Here is a 17,484-nt window from a genome sequence, read left to right on the forward strand (position 1 = left end):
ATCTGCTCAGCATGGGCATTGCTACAAATTCTGGGGGCCTTTAAATAATGTATCTTGTGCCCCCTTCTTTAGCTGTGGGCACCTAGAATCTTCAGCTGCTGTCACTGCCACTGCCACTTACAGCTAGGATGTATTATTATGCTATCTTCTGTGTAATGTATGTTTCTGTTCAGGGTTAAACCCATAAATCTAGCATAATGCTACTGCTGTCGATATCACATTTTAAAAATCACCCCTAAAAACCACCACCCTTGCCCAAGTAACCGCAAACTCCTCAGTCAGGCAGCTGAAGGGTCGCTGTAGCTTGTTATTCTGCTTATAAGACAAGGCTGCTCAGACTTTGTGGAAGTCACAGCCACCATGGCAAGAAGTGGCTGATCTTCCTCATTAAACAGCAACGGTCACAAAACACCTGGATCCCATGTTGATTGAGCCAGGCCTTTAACTTCCCAGCAACCCAGAGCTATCCTCCTCTGCCTGTCATACATCAAATACCTTGGTCTCCTGGAGTACAGCTGTGTCCTAGAGCGTGCTATGGACTGCTTAATTCTTAACTGGCCTCTCAGTGAATCTGAATACCTCCAAGGAAGACACAGAATTTCTTATTAACTTAATCCCTCCTTAAGACCATGGACCTTGACCAGTTTTAAAACTCAACCGGGCCCAGGTGATTAATCTCTCAGGACCCTTGAGGATCCATCTGCATTTAGACGCTGATGTTGTTATTGTCAAGCCATCAATGGAGCTGTGGAACACCAGACATGGTGACAGAGTCTCTATACTTCACATTTGCTGATTCGACAACCATGTTCATGGCAAACAGGATCACTGAAATGGTGCATTCAGAAATGATCCCCTTCTCCAGCTGGTGCCAAGCTTATGTTGCTTGGCATAACAAGAGCCTGGGGCACCTCTTGTAGACCTTAAGAGGGCCTGGGGCTGAGCTTGTTTTAGCTTCACTTCAAGGCTCCCTGGTTTGAACTGTGGCATTTGTTCTGGCATGAAAGCCCTTCAGTCCCCCAGGTCTTGGTCTCTGCATCCAGCCCAGTCCCTTTACTGAATTCAAACCCAGGCTCCTGTGGTAACTCAGCCTTGATATGTGGTACTGGCTCTACCTTGTGAGCTACTGGGGAGCCTCATTTACTGCTTCTGAATGCCAAACCCCTCAGCAGCAGTGTTGACAATGATGGTTGACATTGACTGGCACTTCTGATCTGCATCACTTCTGGCTGTGCTTCTAGGATCCCGTCCATATCCTCATTTGTAATCCCTTATTTGTTAGCTGCTGGCCCCTTGCCCTTTCAGTGTTCAGAACCGCCCTGGCGTGGAGCTTGCAGTACACAAAGGTTCTGGTCACTGTAGGGGGACTCCTGTGTGGCAACTCCTGTATCTCATAAAGATAACAACTGGTCTGGTCTGGTGGATCTTCAGGCCACATGGGTTTTTGCAGACGTCACACAACTGGACTATTTAGCACATAGTCTTGACTGGAGAATCTTTCCCCAAATTGTAAATCTCTTCTTCAGGGAGGTCAGGTCACCAAGAATGGAGAGGGATACAGTGACAATTACAGTTTCTCTAACCACTTGCTCATGCTGATGCTAACAGAAAATCCTCTCAAGTTGACATAATCATTCAACTGAGTGATCATTTAATCCTCTGTCTTTCAGACCAACCGCACTCATGCCATCTACTCCAACAGTTTATCTATCTACCCAATAAGAAATGGGTCCTTCGTCGTTCCTGTGAGTCTTCCTTTCTCTTGTGCTTATCCCCTGGACACAAACGCAAGCCTGAATGTGGCTGTCAGACCATTCCTGCCGTAAGTAGCCTTTTACTGAATGTAACCAATTTTATGATAATAAAGTTCCTGATGACATCACATCACAAAAATTATGGCAAATCTGGTGAAAATTGGTCTAGTATATTTGTTGCATACATTGCTGTCTAACAGTGTCTTTTTTGATATAACCACTAGGAGTCACTAAAGTCAGTCATTTTCAAATCCTCCACACAGAAGCTTAGATAGAGTGAAATTCTTTCGATCTTGCTGATCAGCATTGTTGTAACACACAGATAAATACATCTGCAAATTAGAAAGCAAGGCCTTATAGATCCTAGTCTAGATGTCCGTGATGACTATCCAACTGTTTCATATAATTCACAGTGGCAAGTGATATATAAGTGTGCTATTTTAATCCTGTTTTAGTCTAATGATGAATCCAATAATCTAGTGCCAGTGGAGACAGCATAAGCGTGCCCTCTATAATTCAGTATAAATAATATGGTGTATGGTATGTATCCATCCTAGTTAACAGTTAGTCCCCTGATTATGGCATGAAGCACCACAACAGTACAGAAACCTTAGGCACCACAGCGAGGATGTACCTGAAGACACCAGAGGGATGGTTATGCTATCTAGCTGATATACAATGAAAAGAACATTTTAAGTAGTTGCCATTTGTTTGTATCTGAATGAAAGAAACAGCTTTAATCAAAGAGAAATGTCAAGACCTTTCTGGGATAAAAAAAATAAAGCAATAAAAAAAAGCCATAACAAAAAAGCATATTTTCTTGACAGGCTGGAAAGTGGCCTTTCAGGCTCGGGATCCAAAGCTAGAGCCTCCATGTCTCTGTTCCACAACTCCAGCTACACTGAGACTTATCCAGCAGGCCAGGTCATCCTGCCAGTGGGGTCACCGTTGTACGTGGGCGTTTCTGTGGAGGAGAGAGATCCACGCTTTGCAGTCGTTCTGGAAGACTGCCATGCCACTCACTCATCAAACCCTGACGACCCCATGAGATACTATCTCATCCAGAACAAGTAAGTGTCCCTCTAGAGCACCAGCAGATGGTTTGTGGAGGATAATATAAATGGGAAAAAGTTAAATGTATAGAGATGTGTAATAGCCCTGATGACCCTCTCCATCCTCTCTGCCAGGTGTCCCACTGACCGCCAACAGGTGTCAGTGACTGAGAGCGGCTCGTCCCTGCAAGCTCGTTTCTCTGCCCTGTCGTTCCTGCTCCAGAATGAATACCGAGACATTTTCCTTCATTGCAGCCTCAGCCTGTGTGACCAAAGGAGCTTCTCCTGTGTTCCAGTAAGTCACACATGTCACTTCAACAATAGCATTGTCAATCCATGTTCAATGCTGCTTAAACACTGGGATTTGATGGTATCTCTCTTTTTACACCCTCTCCCACCATGTAGCATTGCACAAGTAGGACGTACCGCTCTGTTTCCAGCTCTGATCCTTTGATGCCCCTCACCGTTGGACCAATCAGTTGTGAGTATAAATGATAATTTGGTCTCAGGGCCGATGTCTCAAAACAATGAACTATATGGAATTAATAACCATGTTTTTTCTCTTTTTTATTTATCTTTAGGGGACAAGTCACCTTCGGGAGCTGGTAACACACAGTTATAATACAAACACATTGCATATTGTGATTTTGTTTGGTTACTAAAAACCAAAAAAACCCATGGGGTTTAAAATAAAAATGATACCAAAAGCTACATTCTGCTGTGTTTATTTCTAGCACAGGTGTGATTTGACAGTGTGTGTGTATATATATATATATATATATATATATATATATATATATATGTATGTGTGTGTGATATAAAATCACTTTGTTTAAAAACAAAACCTTGAACCTTGATGGTGGAACATGCACTAGTCAACAACAAAATGTAAAACCAAATTGCAACTATGAGGTCTCAAACCAACTAAGCAAAATCTTGGGTGTTGATGTTGGGCTGAAACTGACTGAACAGTTTGGTGTGTCACATGCAGTTTTCATGCATAATAACCACAGAAGAAACCTTTTTCAAATCCTGTCCTTTTGTGCAAAAACATGTAGGCTACACTATATTGCCAAAAGTTTTGGGCCACCTGCCTTTACATGCACATGAAGTTTAATGACATCCCGTTCTTAACCCGTTTAATGCGGAGTTGGCCCACCCTTTGCAGCTAAAACAGCGTCAACTCTTCTGGGAAGGCTGTCCACAAGGTTTAGGAGTGTAGTCACAGGAATTTTTGACCATTCTAGAAGCACATTTGTGAGGTCAGGCACAGATGTTGGACGAGAAGGCCTGGCCTGGCCTCCAATTCATCTCAAAGGTGTTCTATCAGGTTGAGGTCAGGACTCTGTGCAGGCCAGTCAAGTTCTCCACACCAAACCCGCTCATCATGTCTTTATGGACCTTGCTTTGTGCACTGGTGCGCAGTCATGTTGGGACAGGAAGGAGCTATCCCCAAACTGTTTCCACAACTTTGGGAGCATGAAATTGTCCAAACTGTCTTGCTATGCTGAAGCATTAACTGTTACGGTGGGTGTGGGTTGGTGAGGCAGGGTTGAGCAGGTTGGAGGACCCAAACACAGGACACAGAGCAGGTATAGTTCAGTGGTTTAATTAAACAAACAAAAGGCGAGCACACCTACATACTGAGTGAGTCTATAAAAAGCCATAATGAGAAACTAAACCAAAATCCAACACAAGTAATCCAAAACACCAAGAGCAGAGACTAGAAAGACAAAATACATGACAAGACAGGAGCCACAACTGATAGGGAGTAACACCAACAATGACCAGACAAGGGCTGAACAGAAAGACCACACATATATACCAGGGATAACGAGCAGGGCGGGAGCAACACAGGTGACAGACATGAGGCTAACGAGGGAGGCAGAGAGACAGCAGGAAAACAGAGAGGCAGGCAGGCAGAGACAACAGGGGGTAACAGAGAGAACACTTAGACAAGCAGTCATGGGTGAATAACCAAGAATGCACAGGTACGAGCTAAACAGAACCAGTAAATGAACAAGGGAATACACAAGACAAAACCGGGAACACAAGAGCAGGAGTAAACACAAAAGATATTAACTAATGTACAGGACTAGGAACTAACTGAACAAGACTACACAGAGAAACACAGAACCAAAAACAGACTTAAACAGGAAAGACATGAACACAAAAACCACACTCCTAACATTAACAGTTCCTTTCACTGGAACTAAGGGGCCAAGTCCAACCCCTGAAAAACAACCCCAACCATAATTCCCCCTCCACCAGACTTTACACTTGGCACAATGCAGTCAGGGAATTACTGTTCTCCTGGCAACTGCCAAACCCAGACTCATCCATCGGATCGCCAGACAGAAGCGTGATTCGTTACTCCAGAGAACAGGTCTCCACTGCTCTAGTGTCCAGTGGCAGCGTGCTTTACACCACTGCAGCCAACGCTTTGCATTGCACTTTGTTATAATACAACTAACAGTTGACCATGGACTATATAGTGAGGAAATTTCATGAATGGACTTATTGCACAGGTAGTAACCTATCACAGTACCACGCTTCACTGAGCTCCTAAGAGCGACCCATTCTTTCAAAAATGTGTGTAGAAGCAGTCTGCATGCCTAGATGCTTGATTTTATACAAATGTGGCCATGGAAGTGGTTGGAACACCTGAATTCAATGATTCGGAGCGGTGTCCTAAAACATTTGGCAATATAGTGTATTTTATTAAACTGGATTACAGGCATGAAACCATGCCTGGCTAACTGCCACAGAATTATATTCAAACAGAAGTCCCTTTACTATCTGACATACTTATCACAATCAAAAAATTCTGTTTACTTTAAAATGTCGGAAGCATTTTTGACATTATTGACTCAGATCGGGCCTGCAACCTGATCAGGGTATCAGTTTCACCTGGGTTGTTTTGTTTCATGTGCACACAAACATGCTTATGTACAGTACTCACCAATAATAATAATAATCTTTATTTGTAGAGCACTTTTCAAAAACAAGTTACAAAGTGCTTTAACAAGTGTAAAGACAATAATACCCAAAAGACAATAATACAAAAAAAATACAAGATAAAAGCATGAAAACATTGAAAAGACTAAAATACATGTTTAAGATAAATATAAAATAAGTAAAATAGAATAAAATAAAAGGGATAAAATAAAGTCAAATAAAATCGGGAAAGGCTCTCCTATAAAAGTATGTTTTAAGAAGGGACTTAAAAGAGTTCACTGACTCAGCCGACCTGATTTCCTCGGGCAGGCTGTTCCAGAGCCTCGGGGCCCTGACAGCAGACGCTCTGTCCCCTTTAGTTTTCAGTCGAGACTCTGGAACAGACAACAGACTCTGCCCGAGGATCTCAAGGTACGTGCTGGTGTGTATGGGACTAAAAGTTCAGAAATATAACAAGGCGAGAGGCCATGAAGAGCTTTAAAAGTGATCAATAAAATGTTAAAGTCAATTCTAAAACATACTGGGAGCCAGTGTAATGAAGCTAAAATAGGAGTAATGTGGTCATATTTCTTTGTTCTGGTTAAAAGCCTGGCAGCTGAGTTCTGGACAGTCTGGAGTCGATCAATAAATTTTTGGGTTAAACAGGTAAAAAGGCTGTTGCAATAATCCAGGCGTGATGAGACGAAGGCGTGTAAAATGGTCTTGGTGTCCTTAAAAGTTAACATAGATCGAATTTTTGCTATATTTCTAAGTTGATAAAAACATGATTGAACAAGCTTTGTGGTGTGCTGCTCGAAATTTAAATTACAAACCAAACAAACCAAGCACCAAGGTTCTTAATGTGATTTACTAGGGAACCAGCAGATGGCAGTTTTGTCATCTTCTGGGATGCGATGACCAGGATTTCTGTTTTGTCTGAGTTCAGCAATATGTTTCTTCTAATATATATATTTTTTAACTTTGGTTGTTGATTGTGTAATCTGAGATGTGGCGTTCTGTTCTTATTCGTTTGATTGGTGAGAGCTGTCATATCCTCTTTTTATTTTTATTATATCGACATTAAAATATTCAAGTTTCAAAATAATTGGATCTGTCTCACATTAGATCATGTCCTGGGCACCATCTGTTATCACATGCATGTGAGCAGCGATATCCTCGTAGTCCATTTGCCATTTTTAGATATATAACGTATCAGCCTTGGTATTGATATTGTTCATCCTGGACCTGGTATCCGATCCACACCAGACTGTGTGGTGTTGACCACCACAGCTTTCACTTGCTTTCTGGTCTGGTGGGTGTGAGTGCAATAAATTCAAGCAACAAAATGTACACTCATATTTAACATGTCTTATTTAAAATAGTAACAAAGTGGTAAGTTAAATAAAGTGGTGAGTAACCATAGTGTTAGTGGTTGTTCACCTCCAGCTGAAGGTCACAGGATCCACTCCTGCTCTGCTCTCTAGGAAACTCATAATAATGGCCAGCGAATGCAGGGGGGCGTGGATTTCTAGCCACTTTTTGATTGACACGCCTAGCGCCCAATAGAAAGGCGTGCTGGCACAGAGGAGGCCGGGCATCGAGTGACCAATGTTTCCCAAACGGGTTTAGGGTTTAAGGCAGTTGGGGTTATTTTCCGCCCTGTGTTGCCCGTTTATATTATTTATCCGTCAACTTTTCTCTGCCGACAGCCGCCGTCATGTCCAACAACAATGCCAGCAACAACTTAATTGTCGCTCAAAGGGCCGTGAAGCAGCTCCGGTTAGAGGCCAGTGTCCGGAGGATAAAGGTACGAACATTGACACACAAACACGGAAGACAGAGACTAACGTTACTGTTGAATGGCGGAGACAAACTGTTGCAGAAATGACACCGACTGCACTCTCACATCATAGGCTCAACAAAGTGGTCTCCAAAGTCACACGCAGGCTGGTTTCTGGTGGACTTTTAAACCACGACTTCAAGTTTAAGTTACGTTTCAGGGAAGCGTATCCACTTTGACGCGTCATCGTATCGAGAGCAGTGACACGTTCATTAAAATCTCATAGTCTTCGTTTTCTAAAGGAAACAACGGGACAGTGTCTACTAAAAAGTTACACAGTGGAGGACACACCCGCCCGTGTAACGTTGTGGCGCTCTTGTAAATTTTACGCAAAACAGTGGCAGTAAGTGTGAGTATGCAGCTAAATGAGAGACTGGGTTTGACAGAGCATTACAGATACCGTACATGTGATTTGCTGCTATGTTTCGTCCCACACACGAATATTGTCTGGCTCTGCAGGTGTCCGTGGCTGCTGCTGAGCTGAGAAACTTCTGTCTGCAAAATGCCTCCAAGGACCCTCTCCTGGTCGGGGTCCCCTCTAGTGATAATCCCTTCAGACCCCCTAAGTCCTGCTCCCTGTTCTGAGGTAGGTCTGCTCGTCCCTCCACTGAGGCTGCAGGATGGTGAGTTAATATGTGCAGTTAATTACATTAGGGAAGAAATTAATTACACATTCACAGTTTACACTGAAACCAGTCTACTAAATTTAGGCAGGTGCTATAAAGTCCCACTAGAGAAGCAGTATAAAAGGTCTAATATTTCACATGTCTTGACTTTATTGAACCCTGCATACAGGTTTGGGGCTAGATTAATTAGCAAATTATTTTCTTGACTAACCATTTTGTCTATTAACAGCATTTGACCATCACAGGTTACCAATGTGACATCTCCAGATTGATCTTTTTGTCCAACTAACTGCCCACAACCTAAATATATTATATATTTACATGTAGTAAATATGATTTAAAATGAACAAATAGCCAAAACCTGACAATGGAGAAGCTGGTACAAGCACATGTTTGACATTTTTGCTTGAAAAACGACTCAAAAGATTAATAGACTATTAAAATAATTGCAGATTAAGTTTCCCTCAGTGGAATAAGAATGGGATAATTGACAAATTGTTTCAGCTCCAATTATGTTGCTAATTAGGCCGCTGGTTCTGTGCCTATTTATTTTATTGTGCTGTACTATGCTTTGACCTCTGCTATAATTTATTATTAATATAGATGCTTGACCACCTTGTGAAGGCAAAAGCAAGTTTAGACCTGTTGTGGATAAATTCTAATCTAATATCTAATTATACTTTTGTTACAAATACAACAATTAATCAATAAGTCAATTGACAGAAATTAATTGGCAACTATTTTAATAACTAATTGTATACATCATTTGTAAAGCAAAAGTGCCAAACATTTGATTGTTCCAGCTTCTGTGAGTTTAGTGCTTTATCTTTTAGCAGTCATTAGTCTTATCACACATGACTACAGTTCAGTGGCTTGGTCAAGTGCCTCCATAATTTAGATGCAAATATACGGCTCAGAACAAAGCACCATTCTGTGCATTTTGTCAATGTTTTTAAAACACACATGTTGGTGACTTGCATACAACTTTATCTTGACATGTCTGTTGTTATTCTACTTAAACATTTTAGAAATATTGTAAACCAGTCACCAAGTTGCTGGAAATCTTTCACAATTTTGTTCAGATTAACAAGATTACCATACTTGGCAAGCTGGTGTGGGTAAATCTAAATGACCATAACAATGAACAAAGTGCAGTGAAAAATGTACTGAGCCATGGTTTAATGGACTTCTGCATGTAATTTTAGAATATTATATAAATATTTATCATAAAATTAAATATACAGTTAGGTAATATATCAGTGCCACTTAAGTGTGGTGTTATAAATAGTTGTGACACACGAGATCCTTAGCAAGCTGCTAAATGGAATTCAGCCGTCATTCATTTTATTATTTCCATTTTCCTATTGTGATGTGTACAAATGTCTTCAGAGAAAAGAGACCTATAAACATTGTATTTTTAATGTGTGATTAGTTTAAGTGTTTCTGTTTTTCTGTTCACAGCAGAGAGAACGGTGGTTGAGAATTTCTGAATTTATCCGTCGAAGGCTTTCTTCACTTGTACTTGATGTCGCTGTGTCCTCAACCAGCAGCTCTTCCTGGGATGATGCAACGTGGGACTGATTGGTTCGGGGGAGGGAACTTTTCCACTTGTTTGCCAAAACTAATGGTATCATAACTCCCATCTGTTACATTAAAGCAGGGCCAAACTCTACATGTTCAAAAACAACAGTTATTGACACTAACTTGACTAATGATTAAGCCGTTCTCGGTTTACCTAGTACTTAACATGTCCGGTCTCAGTTTCCTGACCTAATGGTTTCTGTCTCCAGTCAGTGAAATTCGGCCCATGTGATTGGCTACTGTGTGTACAACTTACTCATGTGTTTTATGTAGCAGGTGGAGGGAAAAAAAATCAAACATTAATTTAATATTATATTGATACACACACACTATATTTCATATTGTGGCCAAAAGATGCACTGAAAGCTTTTGAGCTAAACTGATTGGTGTCTTAAACATTCATGTATTTGTGGCAATGGTCAAGGTGTTACTACTACTCTGAAGTACAACATGGTACAGACTTTAATCAGTGCAGGGCATGTGATTGTCGTATAACCTTTTATCCAATCTTTTTTCTGTATATAATTTACAGCCTGCTAAGGTTGCTTTTATTAGCATGTATGTTCCTGTATTAAAAGAAAAAACACGCCAAGGCCTTAACACTATTTGGGTAATACAACCTGATAGCAAATTTAATGTATATCACTTTAGATACACAAATGGCCAAACAGCAGATGTTCATGTAAGTCAAAATTTCCAAATATTGTTTGTATGATATGAATCATGCTGTAGTGACTTGTTGCATTAATCGTTTTCCACACTGGAATCATATTCCAATCAACCAAAACTTTCACCACTGTTGGCCTGTATTTTTTTCTTAACTTAGCTACTGTGGGCAACCTTTTTAGAAATTAAATTACTTTTTCGGACACTTATGAATGGTGCATGTGATTTTATTTTATTTTTTTTGAATATCAATCATGAAAATAGCACTTTGTAATTGTTTGAGACTCTCCCATAAGCCTTCAGGTTTTTTTGCTACCAAAACGTGTGAACAGGTGAAAGGAGATGGTTCGTAGAGGTTGAAGCCTCTTTGTTTGATTTCAGTGTCAAGTCAGCGTAAGATTGTTCCGGTGTGTGAGTAAAAGCAGGAGGATATGCAAACCATGACATTTCCAAAAATATCATTGGACCAAAGTCAGCTGTGTCTGGTCATAGTAAAGTGAATGGGGTGGTTATTTAGCCCACCAGTGAACTGCTGGACTAAATTTATTTGGTCAAATAATGACTATGGTAGCATCTGACCATACTAGACAGGCAGCTCCATTAACTCTGCAAATTCATGAGTCACAGTGTGTCAGAATCAGGATTGTTTCATATAAAGACAGGGTCGTGATTTATTGATATTTGTAAGGGAAAGACTAAACATGTTGAGAAGACATTCAACACCATGCTCAAACTCACTTGAAAGGTACCACCCCATGCTGACGTGTTGTGAATTTTGGTACTGGAAACAGGTTCATGCTCCATAGAAGTTTAGAAAATGCTGAGGTAAAACTAAATTGGCTGATGTCTTGGGGATTATTCAATGTGTTCCTCCCATCATGGATATTTCTTTGAATTTGGCCCCCAACGCCTTCAGAAAATAGTAAATACTTATAAACTGGTGCACATGTTAAAGTTTAGTTGGAATCCGTTTGACTGCATAAATTTGAAATCCTGAAGCTTCCATCTTCTGGCACCATGGTCGGTGGTAATTAGCAGAAGTGCCATCACCTGGAAATAAAAGGTGGCATCTGTCAGAGGAAGCTCAGGTAAGGCACTTGAAACTGATGCATTGTCACTATAGTAATGTTAATGTTCAAAGAACGTATTATTCCCATAAGGTATCTGTACATAGTGCGTTGATCCTGTTGTGGTACAACTTTACATTTGAGTAGAATGTCCCCTTGTTGCTAACATGTGAATATGGCACCCAGATGGCTTCCAGGTTTGGCCAGAGGAGAGTTACAAGATGCCCGGAGTACTCAGGTAATACCGTCACTTTTTTATCTTTACATGAGCCAAAGGCTTCAGACCATGCACACTTGTAAAACAATCCCCCATCCTTCCACTACAGATTCTTATATCGTCAGGGATCAAAGCCCTAGCCCTCTGAATGAGCGCTCTCACTGCGCCTCCTGGTGGGCTGACAGGGAGGAGCACAAAGAGCAAGAAGACTCACTCAGGGTGGGTAAAAATATGAGCGAATGAAACACATTCGTGCTTGTGGTTTAAAAAAAACCTATCTTGTAGGAGCATCTAAAAGAAATGGATAACCACGTGGCCAGGCTTCAGGACATGCTGAGATGTGAACGGGCCAAAGTAAGTTGAACGCATGTGGTCTTTAGAGTATAACTATCAGAATACCTTCACACTATTCCCCTTTCTCAAAATCTTCCCTTGCCAGTGCTCTCGCCTGCAGCTGCGGAGTAACCAGCAAGAGGCTGAGCTCAAGCGTCGCGAGCAGCAGAGTAACCGGCTGAAGGAGCGACTGTCACAGCTGACTGACCGACACAGAGAAAAAGGACCCTGTGAGACAGAGTTTCTCACACCGCTGTTTGCTTAATATCATATTCACTAAAGGATACATTCACCATGTTGCCTTTGTCTATCCAGCCATAGAGGTGTTGAACCTTCCGCCTGGTGGTCGAGGCAAAAGAGAACAGCCGATCAAACCGCTCAGATCTACTGCAAAGTAAGTTGGCTCTTATCATCGCCTTCAAACGCGCACCCCGCCTCTTTCTAATCCTCACTGGCTCTCTTCCACCTTGTAGACGAGAGGAGGCGACACTACGTCTGATGCTGGAACGCAGAGAAGCAGAGCTCCGAGAGGCGATGAAGCTGCGCCACAGCCTCACCACTTTACTCCACGCGCTCAGAGTCGACATGAAGCAGGTGAGGAAAAGAACAGAGCCTCTTAAGCTAAGTGCTGGTCAGTTACTAGCATTGGTCATTGGGTCACATAGACGTTTGTCAAAAAGGATCCCCAAAACATGTATGTACTTGTTCTGGATCTTTCAAATGATCTTCCCCAGCAGATGCTGCTGCAGATTTGTTAAAGCATCTTGCCCAAAACAAGGACCATTTATTGGAGCTACTATCAATCACTCCACTCCAATCATTTCCATAAATGCCCAACAACCCATTTCCTCTTCGTTGCTCTGGCATTCTGCACCCCAAACTTCTCTATTTTGTTTCCTCATCTCCTCCTTTCTCAATAGCATTATAAGGGGTTCCGTCGTGCACATCTTTGTTTATTAATAAATAATTTAAACAGATCTGTTGATGGTGTGGTCCTCTTTGATAGTGGAAGTGCATGTTCTTTGTGGCTTTTTAAGACTCTGTCGGACATGGTCGATGTCTGTGGTGAGGCACAAACTGAAGAGAAGAGGCTGGATGAAGCCGAGGTAGCGCTTGGTGACCATGTAACAGGAGGTGTGGTTCAGAGCTGGAGGCAGGTGCAGCGGAGAATGGGTGACATCTTATCTGAAGGTAAACACAACAAGATTTAGGATTTCCAGGTTTGTTTTTCAGCTTTCATTTATTTTAATGATTGAGAAACACTAGTCTAATACAGTATCTTGACTGCAGGCCGCACTGGTGTTGGTACCGACCACGACAAGCTCCTGGCTCAACTTGAAACTGACCTGAAGGAGAGTCAGCAGCTTGTCCGATTGCAGCAGCAACTGCTGCAGGTGCACTTGTCTGTCACTCACTCACTCACTTACTCATGCTGGTGTCAGACTGAAATACACTCCTTGGTTTCTGTCTGCAGGACAGCCTTACCTCACCGGTCCCCATTGAACTGGCTGATTCTTACTTTCTGGAAGAGTGGGAACGTCTTCAGGTGCGCTGGGCAGAACTTGAGCATCAGAAGCGGACTTTTGAAAGGGAGAGGCAGTCCTTCACCGATGCTGCCATCCGGCTAAGCCACGAGGTTGGAAGGAAATGAGGCAGGGACTGTTATCTGTATTTAAAAAAAAAAAAAAAAAAATGTGCTGTGGGTCCCCACTGAATTAAAAGGTGTAATAGAGAAAATACAGAGTAAATTAAAAAGGTAAGGTTGGCGATTGCAGCAGCTATTATGAGGAAAAGATTGTCAGAGGTATTCACTGTCTGCGGGCGCCTTGTCCAAAGATCAGATTGTGCATTTACAGTAGTTTCCTCATACAGAAGAGCACAGCATTCTGACTTAAAAGACTGCTTGTGTCTCTGTAAATGTAATCTTTCTGTATCTACAGCGCCGTGATTTTGAGCGTCAGAAGTCCTCTCTCCTGAAGCAGCAGTATCTGTGTGACTCGCCTCTGTTTGGTAAAGGAGCACCGACAAGCAACAACAGAAGAGATAGCACTTCTCTCAGTGAGTATGCAGTTAAATTAAAGGGTGGAGGAGTGAGATGTTTTTTAATGAGGTGAAATGATTTCACCACAAGTCCTAAACACGTGCTGCATATGTGACTCCAGATTTCTCAGGTCTGGGGCCCACCAGCATATCTGGCTGTCTTCCCATAACTCCATCTTCCACCAAGTCGGAGGCAGCTGCTGTTTCTGGATTACATCAAGGAAGAGTCAGCGTTCAAACCCCGAGCACTCCTGAGCTCTACTCTGCTCTCAATCTGTCATACAACTGCAGGTTAGTATGGTCCTACGTTCACAGCATTAACTGTGTACACAAAAAGGAGGGGGGGGGTGAACAAAAAACTTTGCCTGTGAAGATGCATTATTATCATAAATACAAAGTCTGCAATGTCAGTGCTTTGAATGAGTAAAATCTGACCTTGTGTGGCGCCGAGTCAGAATAAACAAACGCAACTACTACATTTTCAGTGGTTTTCTCCCTTTTTATTTTTTAAATGAAATTCCCTTCACAATAGGGGCAGCTAATGGTAATAAACAGGGGTCAGAAATGAAGGACATCAGAGATTGTTTTCAATATATGTAAAAGTTTGGCAGTTAAAGCAGGCATGCGAGTTTGACACAGTGATGTTAGAGTTTGACTCCATGTATGAAATTGCTGTTTTGCACTGTGATATATTCTGTTTGATCTTTAAAAGCTTACTTGGATTTTATGTTCTGCCCATTACCCCTGCCTGCCCGCCCACCCACCAGAGAAGTCGAGCCCCAGTCAGAGACATGGGATAGCCGAGCAGACGGGATGGTGGACACATCACAGGCTCCACACTTAGACTGGTCATTTTAATACAATTTGGATTGTGGTGATTAAACTATGTACCTTATTTTGAAGTAATCAATAAAGATGGATTATATTTTTACCCGACTTTTTTTTTTTTTTTTCCACTTGGAAAGTGTGCTGTTCAAATACGATTTCCTTTCTGTGGTAATCTGGCCTGGCCTTTTTATTGTGGCTAATTATGACTACTGTTTTTTACTGCATTTAGACCACTGGTGCCAACCTGCCCTCCATTCAGGACTTATACATGTCCACAGTCAGGAAACATCATTGCAGATCCATCTCACCCTGCACATAACCAACTTCTCCCCTCTGCACTACACAGCACTGTTCACCAAAGCTAACTGACAGTTTTTAGCCACAGTTAACTCCAGACACTGTGTCAGGGACAATCCCTGTACACTATGACTAACATCTACTTCACCTGTAAACTACTATTTATTCCTCATTGTTGTATTTCAGTTTGGTTTTTTTTAAAACCTCACTTAAAAATCCATGCATGAGGCTCATATTATATGGTGTATTTATCACATCTGTTTACCTCGTACTTTATTTATTCCAGCATCCTTTGCACCCTGCTGCATTTCAATATTGTCTTGCTGTCCAAATGTTTGAGTGTAGTTTGTCTGTTCTTGCAGAGCTTATTGTCTTGTTGTTTTATGCTTGTTCTGTGTAGAGAGAAATGCAAAACCACAGTCAAATTCCTCCTATGTGTACATATACCTTGACAATGAAAGTTATTCTGATTAAACCAATGATTTATGATAACCCAACTATTAAAAACAAAAACAACAATGAATTAAAAACGACGTGGCTTCTTGGTGTACAGTGAAGGCCATGCAACTGAGCATAAGGGGGCACAAAGGCATCATTCAACTTGTTTGATTGGAGTAAATTGAGAAGGTAACCGACTTGCACGCGCTGTCCATGCGCTAAAGCGATTGGCTGCTGGCACGCTGGGGAGTGTGCCACCACTTGTACTCAATTACCAATCAAAACTTTGTTCTCTCGTTTGACGCCTGCAGTGTTGCCCTGAAGGAGCTGCAATGAACGGCGTGTTGTGGGGACTTGATCATCGCTTGTCGAGCTTCATGGATCCGGACAGCAAAAGCTTCCAACCATGGACAGACTACATGGGACTGTCGGACACAATCAGAGAAATCCTGGGTCGGAACTCCGCCACCGAGTCCTCTCTGCCAGTCTCCAACTGCGATGACCTGTGCGAGGCTCTGGTGGCTGTGCGCTTTGACACCTGTGGCGACCTCGGAGCAGCCTGTGCGCCAGATCTGGCTACTAAATCTACGCTGCCAAACCCTTTGGCTCATCAGCGTCCACCTGATGGTTTGCGGTACGCTTCAGATTCCCTAGGTGCTAATACACCAGACGGGGGGGATTTGAAGCTGGTCACAAGACCAACGGGCTCCCGGGGGCCAAAAGAGCGCACGAAGACCACTTGTTACAAAGCAACGGATCCGACGGTGTTGCCTCCATCACCTGAGCGCATGTTTTGCAGTTTCTGCAAGCACAACGGGGAGTCCGAAAAGGTGTACGGATCCCACTGGCTGAAAAGTCAGGCCGGGGATGTGTTGTGTCCCTATCTGCGGCAGTATGTGTGTCCTCTGTGCGGAGCCACGGGGACTAGAGCTCACACCAAGCGCTTCTGTCCAAAGGTGGACAGCGCGTACAGCTCCGTGTACGCCAAGTCCAGACGCTGAACCAACAGGTGGCGGGTAGCAAACAGACACAGAAGGCTGAATCATCCTTTATTTTACTGAGTGTGGGTTTTATTTATTAGCATGCGTGTGTTTTTGCTTTTCTGTGGTTTGGTTTGTTTTTATTTGCATGCTTTGGTAGAGATTCTGTGTAACTTAGCCTTCTATAATGCTGATTGGAGTTATTTTCCAGCTGGTCTTTTTGTCGGCCTATCCTTCAAACAGCGTCCGTTTGGTGTTTTATTTTATTTTGTAGGTATACTTTCAATAACTACTGCCAGATATTATGTTTGGGAGGAGTTTAAAAAGAACAATGGAAAATGTATGTTTGTTTTACATATTTTATAACGTGGCCCTCTGATGTCCAGTTTCATATCTTCTGTCTATGCATTGAAGGATTCTAACATTATCAAACCTTTTATAAGAAGCACAGTCATCAGTAATAACTTCACTACAGCATGTAAACATCTAACCATTTCAGGATTTTAAATTTAAAAAACAAAACAACAAACATGAGTGACTTGTTCTTGTTCTGAGGTGTAAATTCCTGCTCTTGAGGCATGTTTATTTTATTTTTAATAATTTTGTTTATTGTACTTAAGCTTTTCTGACTTTGTGGAGGAAAAAAAACTGCGAACATTTTTGTGTGTAAATACCCTTGTGTGCCAGAAGTTATAAATGTTTAAGTTGACAACATCTGTTTGTATTCTTTGAAATTATTTGACAGAATTTAAGAAAGCCATGGGGGCAGATTTACCTCTGGATATTTCACAAATGAAAGACGATCCTTACAGAATAATACTCAGATTA

The 17,484-nt window shown here is 42.0% G+C and overlaps 4 protein-coding genes and 1 pseudogene across 9 annotated transcripts; 4 read left to right on the top strand and 1 right to left on the bottom strand.

Annotated features, from left to right (window-relative positions):
- The window catches only part of LOC119899837, a 7,611-nt pseudogene extending 6,621 nt beyond the window's left edge, over positions 1-990 (bottom strand).
- Positions 991-1,655: 665 nt separating this feature from the next.
- LOC119899839 (pancreatic secretory granule membrane major glycoprotein GP2-like) lies at positions 1,656-3,474 on the top strand (the record flags this gene model as incomplete). The annotated part of the gene is made up of 5 exons (XM_038714628.1): positions 1,656-1,822; positions 2,582-2,824; positions 2,942-3,101; positions 3,212-3,287; positions 3,388-3,474. Coding segments are annotated over 5 exons (687 nt in total), but the record flags the coding sequence as incomplete, so codon positions are not given.
- Positions 3,475-7,335: 3,861 nt separating this feature from the next.
- LOC119899530 (guanine nucleotide-binding protein G(I)/G(S)/G(O) subunit gamma-10-like) lies at positions 7,336-10,665 on the top strand. Of its 2 annotated transcripts, none has more exons than XM_038714126.1 (3): positions 7,336-7,550; positions 8,043-8,206; positions 9,671-10,665. In XM_038714126.1, the coding sequence occupies exons 1-2, from the start codon at positions 7,461-7,463 to the stop codon at positions 8,166-8,168; spliced, it is 216 nt and encodes a 71-aa protein (XP_038570054.1). In that variant the 5' UTR covers positions 7,336-7,460; the 3' UTR covers positions 8,169-8,206; positions 9,671-10,665. The 2 variants fall into 2 exon arrangements, with proteins under 2 accessions (XP_038570054.1, XP_038570053.1); XM_038714125.1 differs by having other exon boundaries at positions 7,342-7,550; positions 8,043-8,169.
- A 336-nt stretch (positions 10,666-11,001) lies between these two features.
- si:ch211-286b5.4 (afadin- and alpha-actinin-binding protein) lies at positions 11,002-16,137 on the top strand. 5 transcript variants are annotated; one of them, XM_038714122.1, is made up of 13 exons: positions 11,002-11,544; positions 11,710-11,761; positions 11,850-11,959; positions 12,026-12,094; positions 12,180-12,303; positions 12,389-12,467; positions 12,547-12,667; positions 13,111-13,264; positions 13,364-13,467; positions 13,548-13,709; positions 14,014-14,131; positions 14,236-14,404; positions 14,881-15,049. In XM_038714122.1, exons 2-13 carry the CDS (start codon positions 11,710-11,712, stop codon positions 14,969-14,971), a joined length of 1,353 nt encoding a protein of 450 aa, XP_038570050.1. In that variant the 5' UTR covers positions 11,002-11,544; the 3' UTR covers positions 14,972-15,049. The 5 variants fall into 5 exon arrangements, with proteins under 5 accessions (XP_038570050.1, XP_038570049.1, XP_038570051.1 ...); XM_038714121.1 differs by lacking the exon at positions 11,002-11,544 and having other exon boundaries at positions 11,565-11,761; XM_038714123.1 differs by lacking the exons at positions 11,002-11,544; positions 14,881-15,049 and adding an exon at positions 15,988-16,137.
- On the top strand, positions 16,054-16,677 carry nanos3 (nanos homolog 3). The gene has a single exon (XM_038714647.1). It carries the CDS (start codon positions 16,054-16,056, stop codon positions 16,675-16,677), a length of 624 nt encoding a protein of 207 aa, XP_038570575.1.
- The last annotated feature ends 807 nt before the right edge of the window (positions 16,678-17,484 follow it).

The sequence above is a fragment of the Micropterus salmoides genome, unplaced genomic scaffold (assembly GCF_014851395.1).
Source record: "Micropterus salmoides isolate LMB-PRFRI ecotype aquatic unplaced genomic scaffold, ASM1485139v1 Ms_hic_scaffold_12, whole genome shotgun sequence".
Lineage (NCBI taxonomy): Eukaryota > Metazoa > Chordata > Actinopteri > Centrarchiformes > Centrarchidae > Micropterus > Micropterus salmoides.

Bases quoted from the DNA above. Each gene is read 5' to 3' on its own strand.
- si:ch211-286b5.4 (XM_038714122.1), top strand. From the start codon at position 11,710: ATGGCTTCCAGGTTTGGCCAGAGGAGAGTTACAAGATGCCCGGAGTAC. The intron at 13,265-13,363 runs GTAAACACAACA...TCTTGACTGCAG, and splicing joins GGGTGACATCTTATCTGAAG to GCCGCACTGGTGTTGGTACC. The intron at 13,710-14,013 runs GTTGGAAGGAAA...CTGTATCTACAG, and splicing joins CCATCCGGCTAAGCCACGAG to CGCCGTGATTTTGAGCGTCA.
- LOC119899530 (XM_038714126.1), top strand. From the start codon at position 7,461: ATGTCCAACAACAATGCCAGCAACAACTTAATTGTCGCTCAAAGGGCC. The intron at 7,551-8,042 runs GTACGAACATTG...CTGGCTCTGCAG, and splicing joins CCAGTGTCCGGAGGATAAAG to GTGTCCGTGGCTGCTGCTGA.
- nanos3 (XM_038714647.1), top strand. From the start codon at position 16,054: ATGGATCCGGACAGCAAAAGCTTCCAACCATGGACAGACTACATGGGA.